The 13,987-nt window shown below is 41.7% G+C and overlaps 1 protein-coding gene across 1 annotated transcript; it reads right to left on the bottom strand.

The window, feature by feature from the left end:
• Nucleotides 1–146: 146 nt before the first annotated feature.
• LOC142814269 (venom protease-like) lies at nt 147–13,023 on the bottom strand. The gene is made up of 6 exons (XM_075892756.1): nt 12,624–13,023; nt 10,072–10,160; nt 7,752–7,849; nt 6,403–6,695; nt 4,802–4,935; nt 147–3,094 (listed from the first exon to the last, which is right to left on the bottom strand). The coding sequence occupies exons 1-6, from the start codon at nt 12,697–12,699 to the stop codon at nt 2,897–2,899; spliced, it is 888 nt and encodes a 295-aa protein (XP_075748871.1). The 5' UTR covers nt 12,700–13,023; the 3' UTR covers nt 147–2,896.
• Between the last annotated feature and the right edge of the window lie 964 nt (nt 13,024–13,987).

Here is a 13,987-nt window from a genome sequence, read left to right on the forward strand (position 1 = left end):
ATATATATATATATATATATATATATATATATATATATATGCCGAATAACTGAGAACTGCCGGCATATATATATATATATATATATATATATATATATATATATATATATATATATATATATGCCGAAGAACTTAGAGAGCCTAGATAGATCCATATGTACACTTTATTTTGATGCATAAAACACATCGCCAACAAGTTCAGTGAATAGATAAGACATCCCTTCTCAATGAGAAGTAAGGCCAAAAAACAAACGTGATGACAGAGAACATCAGCTCTCACAGCCGTGCGTATGACTTGGATTGCATTTTACATCTTGTGTTGCAAAACAAATGCTATCGTACAGACCTGCTCTGCTCTATGTACATATATGCACTAGGATGACTGCAATACGTAACTGTGACATTTTTTGCACCTTTATTTCTAGAGGTTTACAAACAACAAAAGCGTGCATTTCTTCCCGATGGAAAGCTGTCAAAAATGAATGGGGTATTCTAGTTCATTTCAGGTGTCAATTATATAAAATTTGTTGTTGTAACTTGAAAAAGTTGACTTTTAGAGATGTCGATCCACATTTTCCTGTACAAAATGCTTTGGTGTATTGGGCGTGTGAGTTGACAGAATGCATCTAATTCTAAGCTCTATAGTTCGCTGTCCTATATGAAATATCGTATAATGCAAGCAGCCGACATCTGACGTTAGTTTTGTAACGCGAACAGTCTATTTATATACTTTGCATGTCCTCACTCAATTTTGCTGTATATTTAGTTCACAGTGTCACAATTCAGGAAACGGGAAGAACATCCCAGAAAGAACAAGAGAGAGAACGACAACAGAAATACAAAGTTATTTTAAATATTGTGAGCACAACCCTAAACAAGACTGTTTTCTAGACCTTCAACTTTGTCATTTGGGCATGTGTGAAACAGGTGTCAAAGATAATGCGATTGCGGTGGACAAACGAGAAAAGAGTGCTCGTTGCAGTGGTGCAAAATGTAGTGAAAAAAAAAACAGTTGACTAGCAGCACTCAACAGAAGACTTGGGCTCTAGACCTCAAGCACTTCGATCAAACATTCATGATGACGTTGTGGTTGCATCAGGAATATTTCTTTGTGTCTGTACAATACCGTCACTGTGCATCAGTGTGCCGAATTCGTGCTAAGCATGAAAGTGACGAGGCTACAATTAATGCAAATTAAAAGAAAATGAACCTCTGAAAGCATGCTTTTCACAAAATTTCAACATAGTTTCATCAACGTTCTCAAAATTAACAGTGCCTATAAAAGGTGCATGAATAACAAATGATTAAAACGATATATTTATGAAGAGAATAACAATGGTCTGCATTGCAGATGACTACTACTTACAGGAACATTGCAATGTGCAGGATACACTACTCTGTACAGTAATAAATAACGCTGATTACTATAATCAGCACACTTTGTACCTAGTACATGATGTATACAGTGGCGCATAAGATCGACAAGCATATGCTTATGAAATCAATTAACAACGGAAATAAGGAACATGTCATAAATGGTTGAAATCTTGAATGCACATTAATTCACCTACTCAAATAGTTTCAGAGAAGCCGCCTTTGTCCGTTCTTTGAATATTATATTTGTGAGCTTTATCTAAAAGAAGCTGCAAGAAGTTGATCACTGTATGCTTTTTTACGGGATATTTAATTGAACATTTATGTATGCTTCATACTTTTGATTTTTTGTGACCACCATTCTGTAGCCTTCTGTATCCTCATGTTTATTGAGCATGAAGCACATTTGTAAATACAGTCGTATTCATGAACCAAGCGATACATTCTCATATACTATGGAGCACTTAATGGTTAATCCTCCCATTATCATTTTCGAGCAGAAATACAACAACCATTGCAATGACTTATCACTCGAAGCATAACATTTAACTGAATTATTGCGGCAGCAGCTGCAATGCTAACAAGAGTGCTGTGATTATGTGATACAAGCCAGATTTAGTAATGCGCTTAAATTTCGACGTAGTAAGTTATATTCACCCAAACGATTGTCCAACCTGTCATTTTACAAGATAGATATTGCCGCTTGTGAGTGCTCCCCTGGTTGAAAGAGCTTATTGGCTGTCATGCTTCCGGGCAGAATATATCTTGAATTGAAATATAACACGCACTGTAGGATAGCTCACATGAGTACCACAAGTATATCTCAGACATGATTACTTCTCTAGAACATAGTCGGACGAATAGCAACGCAAGACATGTATATATCTGTTACTGCAGTAGCACTGATTTAAGTGGCTTTTGTGGTGCTGAGATAAATACGCCAGGGCTGTTTGGTACTGCCCTAAAGCAAATGTCGCTTATCAACAAGAACTTTAACTGCTCTATTGACCCGGCTTTAGATTGACAGAGTAGACAAATATCATTTTAAAAATTGTATGCAAATACCTAAAATGTTTAATGCTAACAGAGTTGTTAGCGTAGCAATGGGAATTGTATGCATTTTCCGTCACTAATTTTAAAAAATATGGGCATGTGCACGTCTTTTGAAGGGAACGGAAACTGCTGTCCACCATTCGTAACTACATTGTGCCATCTAAGCCATAATCGACCTGATAAGAGCCATGACGTTAGATTAGAATTTCAAGTGCTATTCTTTGCGTAATGCATTGATGTTGCATTTGAAATAGCAGTTTAAGCTTAGTGGCAGCACAGGAGGCAGCATCAGCAGCAAGAATCGTTCAGGTGAGATGGCAGCATGGCTTGTAAATTACATGGACACTATTTCAAAATAGCCACTTGGTTTCAAGGTGACAAGGACGTGCTCAAAATTGAGTACAACCTAAATATGAACAACGCCCACAGTATCAACGCTCGCGTCTGCAGCCCGTAAGCATAGGCAGTGTTACATCAAATTCCTGGCGATGCTGTCATGGTCGCCGCTGTCCGGTGATATGTAGTCCATTATCCAAGGAAGGAAAGCCGTGACTCGTGTGTAGATGCCGGGTGTCCTGGGCAGGGCACAGCCGTCGCCCGCAGCCACCACGCCCACAACCACGTAGCGGCGGTTGTTCAACGCAAGGAGTGGTCCCCCGGAGTCACCCTGTGCAATGTTCAAGAATTTTACAGCTGAAGTGCTTGAGCGTGTTGGTGCGACATATTGGAAATAAACGGCGCGAGAAACCATACAAAGGGGGACAGTGCTTTGTATGTGTCTCTCTTTGTCTTACTTTCTTGTTTTTCGCGATGTTTGCTTCCAATAAAGAAATTCACTTGAAAATGTTGCGCAGAGCTTTCGGTCTCAAAGGACAATAATGTAACTGCCGAGGTTTCCCCACTTATGAGACCAAAGTAATACAACAGTTCGCAGGAAGATAGGCAGGCGTCCACTGATTATCATTCACAGGAAAAAGTGATGTTGCTGCAGCTATTAATTCGACAAAACTTCTCACTCCCTCAGGGCAGCAGTGTTGCTGCCTTGGCCAAGACAAGATGCTTTGTGATAATAATGAATCAGCGACGCTTTTTACTCGGTTACTGCTACTCAACCTGTTCCAACCTATCGCTACCGATATAAAGTTAAAAATGTGCCAAAATTATTAAAAAAATTCTGTTTTTTTTATGAATGAAGTGGTATCATTCATTCAATTTACTCAGGTTTTGTTATTTCACTAATCACGTAAAAAGATAACGTGAAGGTGACTTCACTAATGGCAATAAAAGTGGCAATAAAACGAAAGGCGAAACACAAATGGACAAGTTTCATGATTTAATGTCAAGAACCACTATTCTGATGAGCATGGTTCCAATTGCTTCCATGTGGCACAAATTTTGGGTGATGACAATCATAGCTAATATCAGTTATTTTGTTAGAAAATCTCACAGTTATGCTCATCAACAGAAGCAAAAGGGTGAGAGAGCGACGCATGTATAAAACAGATCTCCGTAAATATTACGTATACTATGTGGCAGTATCATGGTCCTATACATTGCTTACAAAACTACCGCGTTAAGATAAACCATTCACCAAGTGAACAGCCCCACACAATAGCTGTGAGTGGTTTCGCACTAAGGAGATAAAGATGATCTGACTTAACACGCATGAAGGTAAGAATGTAGGCGAGCCGGAAACGGTGCACTCTTGGAAAAATTCGCGTGAACACGACTGACCGCGCTCGCACTGTCTCCTTCTCGTTTTGTGTTTTCCATAGTGTTGGCGCTAATTTTTTTTTTCAAGATTACGCAAGAAGTCTGCAGCCAATTTCCAATAATTATATTTCACATTTCTGGTCCTAGTTACTAACCTACACGTAATGGCAGCTTGAATAAAAAATACTCGTGTGACGAACTTAGCTGAACATCTTTTCTTAATCTTGCCCTTCGTGTTACATAATACGTTAAAGCTAAGGTGTAGTTAGCTGGGCTCGTTGGTAGGAATCCGTAGTAGGAGCAGGGCGGAAAACAAGACAATGTACAACGGAAGAAACAGCAGAAAGAAGCACTGACCGGAGTTAAAAGAATAAATTCGTATTGTTAGCTACGGTTCTATTGAGTCGGCACTGTACTGACATACAATCATTTTATTGTAAGTAGATAGGCTAAAAATAAGTGACGTTTCTCTAAATTCGAGGGCAGGGAAATAGAATGCCAAGCAGCATTGACATCTTAACGCAGAAGCATACGTTGTTGCTGGGGTAACGTTTAGATTAAACAATTTCGCTAACTTTTTTTTGAAAATTCATATGAACGTTTGATTTAATGCACCCAGAAATTATAACTATCAGGACGAGAGATAATTGTAAGTGCTTACGTGGCAGGCATCTTTTCCACCTTCTTCAACACCAGCGCACATGTGGTTGTCGAGAACTCGCATGGAGTGGTTGTGGAGCCAGGTGTTGCAGATATGGTTGTCAAATACAGTCAGGACCGCCTTCAGTGGGACGGCTGCATCACAGTATTAGAAATAATCATATGGAGACAGCCACTTTCACAAGAAATAATTACTCGAAGCCTAGGTAAGTATACTCACCGTATTGAGAGAGATTGGGCTTGGGTCCCCAAGCCACTCAATATGGTGGATATTCAATAAGGATTTTACTAACTTGAATATACAAAGCCCGCAAGAACTGAATTGTCCACAGAAATAGAAGTATACGAATAATATGCTTATTTCATACGTCTTTATTTTAATCGGCGTGCATTAAACAAGTAACTTACCGCCCTATTGGTTAATTCAGTATACGTTTACTTTCTTCTTCGTATGAACAACGGAATGACTTGTTATTTTTGTTTAGCGTTTAAAAAGAGAAATACCACTCCGGAAGGAAGAAATTATGCATCGCATACGAGGCAAGTTGTCATGAATGCAATGTATAATTATATAATAATACTAAAATAGCCAGGTCATTCACGCTAAGTGGTTAAAGGTGCTGCGCCCACGTTTAACTAAGATCTTCAAGTCTTTTTCTGTTGTTACACCTATACATCGACCACTATGACAAAACCTTTTTTATTACATTTGCGGCTCTACACTTACTAAGCTAATAGCATGCACGAGTCTATGAACTACTGATACGGCACAAACGCATGTGACACTTTGTTATACAAAAACATTCACTTAGATAAGTTCACGTACTACAAAACAGTGTGTGCAGTTTGCACGAAGTCGCACAAAGCTTGGCCCAGCTAAGCACGGACGCATCGCCACTCGTACTCTCCAAAGACCATTACGTCCATCTTGAAGATTCACGACTTCCATACCCGTCTTCATATTCCTCTTTTGTGCTTTACTTTCGCCCCTCCTCCCCTTCATTTCCGACTTTATTGCTACCCTGTATGTGCTTTACAAAGCTGTGCTATGCTCGGCTAGCGTGCCCGTAAAGCCAATTGGTTGGAGTCTTTCCTTCGGATCGAGGGAACATGCGCCAGAGGGTTCCTGGACTAGGGAATCCTCCCACTTTAGGGTGATACTAGGCATCGCTCGGAACACTGTTTTCAGATAAACGTTTATTTCTCTCTCTCTTTCTCTCTCGTATATTTTTTCTGGCTATCTGCCTGTTTCTCTTTATTTCTTGATTTCTTGATTTATTTATTTCTCTTTCTTTCCTTCTTTCTTTTTTCTTTCCTTCTTTCTTTTTTCTTTCCTTCTTTGTTTCTTTCTTTCACCCTAGTTTTCATTTCACCCTCGTTTTCTCCCCCATATGAGTCATTACGAGCCACGCCGTTGCTGGTAGTAGTGATATTTGTGCGAAACTCTCTGACACAAACCCGTGCATTAGAATCTTAGCTTTCGGGCGCAGTCCCGTCCTTTACACATATCTAGATCAACTTCGATATTAAAACGGGAGCAATGAAAAGCACGGGTCGGGGCTACAAAGCTAAGCCACCGCAACGCAGCCGGAGGTCACTAACCTGGAGTCCTGGGAACGTCCTCGGACACTTGCCCCCAGCCAACGACGGTGACGTTGATGCCGTTTGTGTCAGACAGTGTGAGACTCGGAAGGCACGCGGGCTGCGCGTACTCGTTGTAGCTGATCTTTCGGCTCAGCCGAACCAGTGCGATGTCGTTGTCGTACTTCTTCACCTTGCGGTAGTCCGGGTGCAGGATCAGCTGGTCGATGGTGTAAGTCATGGCGGGTGTGCGCGGCTCCTTCGTGCGAAGGTTGTATTCCGCCACGCGTACTACGAAATTGGACTTCTGGTACCTGCAAGTGGACAAGGTATGCTCAACAAGCGAAAATGAGTTATGTCTTGCCAATAACCCGTTGTTTGTGCGATGCTACTTTGAAGCTGTCACGTTTTCAAACCTCGTCAATCACTTAAATTAACGCTGCGTGGTGGAGTGAATTCAATTGCATGCATCAAGTAGTTATCATTAGCAAAAGAGAATACTAGGGAATCGATAGTGTATTTATCACCACTGGTTTGAAATTTATGGGACATCCAATAAAATTATTGTGAAGTGCTGGTGTACGTATTCACGGGAAGATGTAGATTCAGAATGATCAGAGAGTATACAGTGCATTAGAGTTCACTGGAGAGTGCATGAACGAAGAATTCTCATTGCAGTCATGCTAACGGGCATGCTACATAAACAGTATATCTTGTTTTCTTCCGAATTCAAAGTTGACAAATTTGCCGTTATATCTCATAGACGGTGGCGAAAGCCACGAAAGACAATACCTTTCCGCAATAGTCATATTATGGGAAAGATCACGCGCTGAGAACCATGAAATATCTGCCGTGCTGTGATAAAGTAGCTTAGCGGGTGGTTCGCACTAAAGAAAAAAAAAAAGGGGGGGGGGGGGGTATCTGGGTCACGCTAACCTCTGCGTTGATATTTGCTGAAACGGGTGCCAAGCCAAGAAAATTTTGCACAGCTTATTGCTGTATTTTCTTATTGACATCCTCACTTAGTTTTTTTAGATGACATTAAGGTCTTCATTCTTAGGTCTGCGTCTTTTATATTTACGGGTAGAGCGTCTCAAGAAATGAAGCAATCTACCGCATTTGGTTTTCATGATGTGAGTTCTTCGATTCGGGCATTTGTCATTACGAGATACTTAACTTGCTTGCAGGTTGCACATCGCGATTTCAAGCTTTTCTTGTTTTTCAGTAATATAAGGAAACACCCCAAGGTGGAGGTCATATCTGTGTTATGAGCTATACCACAACAAAATTTTTTTTTGAAAAAAATTTTTTTCAAGAATTTACGTCAGAAATAACGCTGGAACTATTTCGTAGTCTGCCGGGTAACTTACCCGTAAAAGCAGTGAGCCGCCGTAAGAATCCACCGCTCATTCAGGATAGTGCCGCCACATTTATTTTCCCCAATTGACGGCACGAACTGTATGGAAACCTATAAAAACCAAGCAAAGCACATTTGGGCATTATTAGAGATCTTCGCAATCTGTGAATCTCAACTTGTTCAGCACAATGATCGAACTTCAGGTAGCTTAATCTAAAGTGTACGGAAGTTTTGCGTTATTAGAAGCTACATCTGAGACTTCCTCAGAAGGTACTTTTTGAGGAATAGTCCACCACGGGGGATCAAAGGTTACAACACTTGACAGCTCACCCGAAGGTTCAGTCCCAGCCACAGCGGCCGCATTTCGTTAGACGTGAAAAGCTAAAGGCCCATGTTCTGTGCGATATCAGTTCGTTAAAAAAACACCAGATGGTCAAAATTTCTGACCTCCACTACGGCGTCTTACGTATTGTGGTTTTGGAACGTGGAAACCTGCATGTTGTGTTTATGATTGGTTACGTTTGATTTTATGGCGCGAAAGCAGCAATGGCTGAGATGCACTGGCATTGCCAATAATAATAGTTTATTATTATTATTATTATTATTATTATTATTATTATTATTATTATTATTATTATTATTATTATTATTATTATTATTATTATTATTATTATTATTATTATTATTATTATTATTATTATTATTATTATTATGTTGTTGTTGTTGTTGTTGTTGTTGTTGTTGTTGTTGTTGTTGTTGTTGTTGTCGTTGTCGTTGTTGTCGTCGTGGTTGTTGTTGTTGTCAGTTTATGAAATGACATACAATTGAAGAAGAATTGAGAGAGGAGAACCATGTCTATTGCCGGCACTCTTAGGTAGCCATATATTATCTTAGCACAATAAAATATGTTATGCCAACGTGTACTGCATCCGTATATGTCATGCGATCGGAACAGATAGCACGTTTCTTTGAAAATAGCGAGGAATAAATAACTGCTATCCTGTCTTCCCAAAGAGACCTTTAATAGTGGAGTTGTTTAAGCCGCTCGTTGACCCGTGCAGAGTGAAGAAAAAAAAAACTATCACGATAATGAGCCGGCACGCGAACTCATCAGATAAGTATGGGGTTGTTGTGGTCAAGGCAGCAAGGAACAACGCCTTTAAATAGTTTTATGGATAAAAATTTTCTGAAGAAAAGTGAAGAAAAAAACTATCACAATCATGAGCCGGCATGCGAACTGATCACCCTCTTCTTCATAGTCTGCTCCAATCCGGGAACATGTGCTCCGGTTTACCTAGTGTGGAACACAACAGCTTTGATGCACAAGAGAGCAAGTGCAGAAAGAATGAAATGGATACAAAGGAACGATAGAAATACTGAAATAGATAGAACGACAGAGAAGGATATAGACAGAACAGAAAATATATTGATATAAAAATATAAAAGTAGAGAGGAAGCGACATATACAGAACAGAGAAAAAAAGGGGAATAAATACAGATACAATTAAAAGAAACAGAAGGAGAAAGAAATAGAGAGAAAAAAATGACTGAAAAAGGCTACAGAAAGAGAAAAAGGAAAAGAAAGAGATTAAGGAAGAAAAAGAAAAAAAAAACAAAGAAATAACGCATCCAGTTCAGCTGCGCACCTTCTTCAGGTTTGGCAACACTGGTGAGAATATGCCCTAGGTTTTATTGAAATCTATGTTAGCTATACATACTTCATACAAGAGCAAAAACGCGGGGTTTTAGAATATTAGTTGGCATTTTGGTAGTTACACGCAATGTGCCTTCATAGCTTTGGAAAACTGTGCCGAGTATCCCCTGTGGAAGCAACGAAATGAAATGGTGATCATAAAAGTCTCACGGACACCTGAGAACACCGGGGTAGATTTTAGAGTCGACGACATGGATGTGTTTAAATGTTAGGCTTAATCAGTGTGCCAGCCACAGCAATGAATTCACTTTTATGCTGCAGCATTCACATGTATGGGCCCGACCTCTATCATCTAACGATTACCCCTTAGCGCTTTTACCATTATGGTTACATTGTCATGACACATTGATAACCATAATAATCACCTATACCGTCTTCGTCTTTGCCTTGTTTGATCACTCTCGTTGATCGCATAGGACCTTACAAGACATGGTTAACATGGGAATTTGTTTCAGCAGTATTGGCAATGGTCCTTTTGTTACCACGTTCAGATTAGCCTGGTACACTTAATCAGTAGTGTCTTCACTTGAGCGTCTATTTCTACGGGAGGTTTAAGTAAAGGTTGTTCACTATAACAACTAATAATGGGTGCATGCAAGGGTTCACAAATTCTGCCTACCAGCCAGGGGAATTCTCCGTCGTATGCCACTTGGCCCCCAACCACTCGAGCGTGTCTTGCAGTCCGAACACCGCAGGACCTACGGGCGTCTGTTTTGGGAGAAGAAAAAAGTAAGTTCCCCATAAAAAGCCCAACTCTTCAAAACAAGCTAACTTCCAAGATAAATCCTGGTTTCGGCAGCAAGATTTTGTCCACGAAGCTCACACTACAACCACGTCTACTAATAATTATTAAAAGTTTGTTGTGGCTTAAACTAACTTTGAATGATAAATAACTGCTGCTTTGCCTAAGTTAACATCAGAAATTGGGGCGAGTTTGTGTAGGTACAGGACCACAACCTACAAGACCCCGCTGTCTCACGAGGAGCAACTGTTCTTTGCTACAAGTAAGAAAGCTCGTTTATAATAAAAAAGCCTGCCTCGCGCATGTGACGATCAAGCGTATCAAATCATATATGCAAGCAATGTGTTCACTGATGATTCATCACCGAGTCTTTGATTTCTTCAAACAATGTCTGTCATGTGTGTTCTAACTTATCAAAGAGAAAGTCAGTAGTACTCTTTTCCGCGTGCGATTTTTTGGTGTTTTCCTCCCTCCTTCTCCCTTTTCTGTCTTCCTTTGTCTCTTTCACCTTTACATTTTTCGTGCCTATAATCCTCCACCGTAAGTTTGCCAACCATGAGAAAGCTTTCTGGTTAACCTCTTCGTCTTGTTCTTTTTTGTTTTTTTATTCATTGTACGCATCTCACGTTGCTCTGTTTGCTTTTTATCAAGTTGTACTTCAGCGCTAAGGTATGTGTATATTGTGGAAAGGAAATCAATAGAATCATAAAAGAAATTCAGATGTATTCATGAGGTTGGAGAACTTATTTAATGGAAGGCTGTGACAATAAAAAAACACAGCCACCCAAGAACCACTGTCACGAAGTTTTAATATGAATATTTTCATATCCCCAGTTTCAGTTTAGGGTACCACTCTAGCGTATAGTTACGGTAAAGAAACTACCAGGCATACAAAATAATTCAGACTGGCATACGAAGGAACGCAATTGGGGCGAAATGTAAACGCAACGTACACGTGCTAATTGCAGCTGAATGCCTCGTAACATGTATATCCTCGCAATATTACGTTTCGTCGCCACTTTCACCGAATCAGGCCCACTGGCGAAACTGCGTTCTTGGAGCACAAATTAAATTGCTAATGATGATCCTCCGCGCGAGCTGTCATGCGGCCAGTGTTTGTGGCAAGCTCAGGTGGAAAAGTACAGTGTTTCATCCATTAAACGCGCACAAAAAACACGTGCTCATTGTTATGTCGCCGGAGCGTATGCAATTGACCCAATTCTAGCGAAGCTAATTGCGCTCTTGGCATCCGAGCGGCGTATACACACACGCGCAACTTGGCAGTGTATCCGGCGACTTGGGCAAATGGGCCATCAAAGGGTGGCTCGGCAATTGCGCGCCGTTATAACCTCCTCGCTGGCTTTTCGCTCACGGGAGCTCCCGAGTTATGCCATAGCGGCATAGCCGTAATAGAACGGCATTTCTTGCTCCCTTTTATGCCCCGTGCGTGCAGCAGTGCTTTCGCCACCCAAAGCGATCTTTTTTTTTTTTTGTCTGTTACAACATTGGGTCTGTTACGACTTGAAGCTCTCCACTCATGTCAGAAGTTTAACGGTGCCTTTACGTTAGAAGTGCATGACCTTGACCTGGAAGGATGATGAGGCATTCAATTTGCCTAATTTACGACTTGTAACCTTGAAAACACATTTCCTGTAATGAAAGCATCAAGCTTTTTCAATTTGCCATATTATCATCAAAAGGCACTTTTTACAGTACGTGACTGTTTTTATCTTGTTCATTGTTATAAAAGTTAGGAACTATTTGTGTCGTATGTTATTTTGAAAATATAACGTAGATGTCTAGCCAATTTAACAAGAAGCATCTCCGTCAAATATGATCGTTCTTGTTCAAACTTATTAGATAAACATGGGATTGATGTGGTCAAGGCAACAAGGAACAACGCCTTGAATAATTTTATGGATGAAACTTGCTCCACGTTAGCTCTGCTAATCGTACTCACGCAGGCTTTATGAGTTAATTTGTTTTCGTTTACTAAGTAGGCACTCCTCGTAGTAATTGCTCCCGGATATATTGCTACTCTTGAGTACAAATATTCTGAATGTGAAGGTTGCGCTCAACGTCTAGCAAAACTGTCATTCGCAAGGACTTTTGCAAATACATTCGCGCCATATTCTCATGACAGTACAGTGGGTCGACCAGAACAAATGGTTGCTACTTAGCTACAGGAAAGGTCCAGTTAATTAAGATATCGTAATGAAGGCAATAACAGTACAAAACTTAGTCCCGACTCAGCCCCAGAGCAGCAACACCCGCAGCCAGCTCTCACTGACAATACACATTTCCGCTGGCAAGGATCGGAATCTGATTCCGGAACCGGAAGCCAGTGTCCAGTGGGTGGAAGTGAGGAAGAACAACCTCGAGTGAAAGTAAGCGTGGGCAGCTTCAAAGGACCGGGTGACGGAGCTTACCGATCGCAGCGGTGCTTCGCGGCTCATCCAGCATCCAAAACACAGCGACGAAGACGCCGAGCAGACGGACTTGCATTTTTGACAGCACGTCGACTTTCGCTTGTGTTCTAGAGGAGGGTTTCGGTTGTCGCCGCTGTGCGTTGGTGGTGAATGCACCTTCGAGTTTCTCGTGGTACTCTGGTCTTTAGGGGACTCGGTGGTGTATTTAAGCATGGGCACCATACAACGTCTCCTAGGTTGTCCTTCCAAATGTGCGATGTACACACTGGCTCAGTGTTCAACGCACGTTGCACGAGCGCGCACCGCGCTCGGGGTCTCCGCGAGAGGGAAGAGGTTTTCATTGACCCATTTTTTCTCTACGATATCGGCAATGGAACATGACACTCGCTTCCATAGCCGCAGCATATGCTCGCGCCGATTTGTCCCTCCTCTCCGGTTCCCACCCCCACTGAGCATCACTTTCGTATGGGCAACACTTTCGCGCGCTTCCGTCACCTCCTCCTTCTCGGTCCCTTCCCCTTTTCTTTTTTGTCTAGTTTTCGTTTTTCTTCCTTGTTATCTTTATGGTTACGCACTATATCTAGCTTTCTACAGGCTCCGCTCTTCTCTCCCCTTTTTTCTTCTTTTTTTTTCCTCTGCGCAGTTGCGAGGTTGAGGCGGGTGGGAGAGAGACCGTCGGTGTCGATGACGACACCTCGTGAATCGACGCAGTCTTCTCTCCTTTCTAGTGCAATGGCGAGTGATTTCGTATTTTCGAGGGCGGCAGAATCGGTGGTGCTTGCGAAGGTCGCGCGAGACCTTGGCTGACCTCACTTCCGAGGCGCTTTCCAAAGGCCGTCCATGATCGATCATCAATGTGCTTGTTGCAGGACATGACTGTTCATGTTTTATCATGTTCGGGTGGAAAACCAAGCAGGCCTTCTAGCGTTCTTGTCGAGGCCCGCCCGTCAGACAGGTTCTTCTGAGTGGGCCCGCCGCGGTGGTCTAGAGGCTAAGGTACTCGGCCCAGGTCGCGGGTTCAAATGCCGGCTGCGGCGGCTGCATTTCCGATGGGGGCGGAAATGTTGTAGGCCCGTATGCTCAGATTTGGGTGCACATTAACGAACCTCAGGTGGTCGAAATTTCCGGAGCCCTCCACTACGGCGTCTCTCATAATCATATGGTGGTTTTGGGACGTTAAACCCGACATATCAATCAATGGGGTTCTTCTGTGCCAGTCTGTGCTGCTGACACTGAACCTCTTTAGTAGTAATATGGGGTTTCACGTTCCGAAGCCATGATATAACTAGGAGAGATGCAAAAACTCCGTGCGTGTGGTTGTGCCCGGATCGCCACCTTGGAGAGCTTTTACTTTAGGCAATGTC

Source organism: Rhipicephalus microplus, chromosome 4 (assembly GCF_043290135.1).
Source record: "Rhipicephalus microplus isolate Deutch F79 chromosome 4, USDA_Rmic, whole genome shotgun sequence".
In the NCBI taxonomy this organism is placed as follows: domain Eukaryota; kingdom Metazoa; phylum Arthropoda; class Arachnida; order Ixodida; family Ixodidae; genus Rhipicephalus; species Rhipicephalus microplus.

Excerpts from the sequence above, each read along its gene's own strand:
- LOC142814269 (XM_075892756.1), bottom strand. The coding sequence starts at position 12,699 with ATGCAAGTCCGTCTGCTCGGCGTCTTCGTCGCTGTGTTTTGGATGCTG. Across the intron at positions 4,936-6,402 it reads GGACGTTCCCAGGACTCCAG|CCGTCCCACTGAAGGCGGTC; the intron begins GTTAGTGACCTC and ends ACTGTGATGCAG. Across the intron at positions 3,095-4,801 it reads GTGGAAAAGATGCCTGCCAC|GGTGACTCCGGGGGACCACT; the intron begins GTAAGCACTTAC and ends AACATTGCACAG.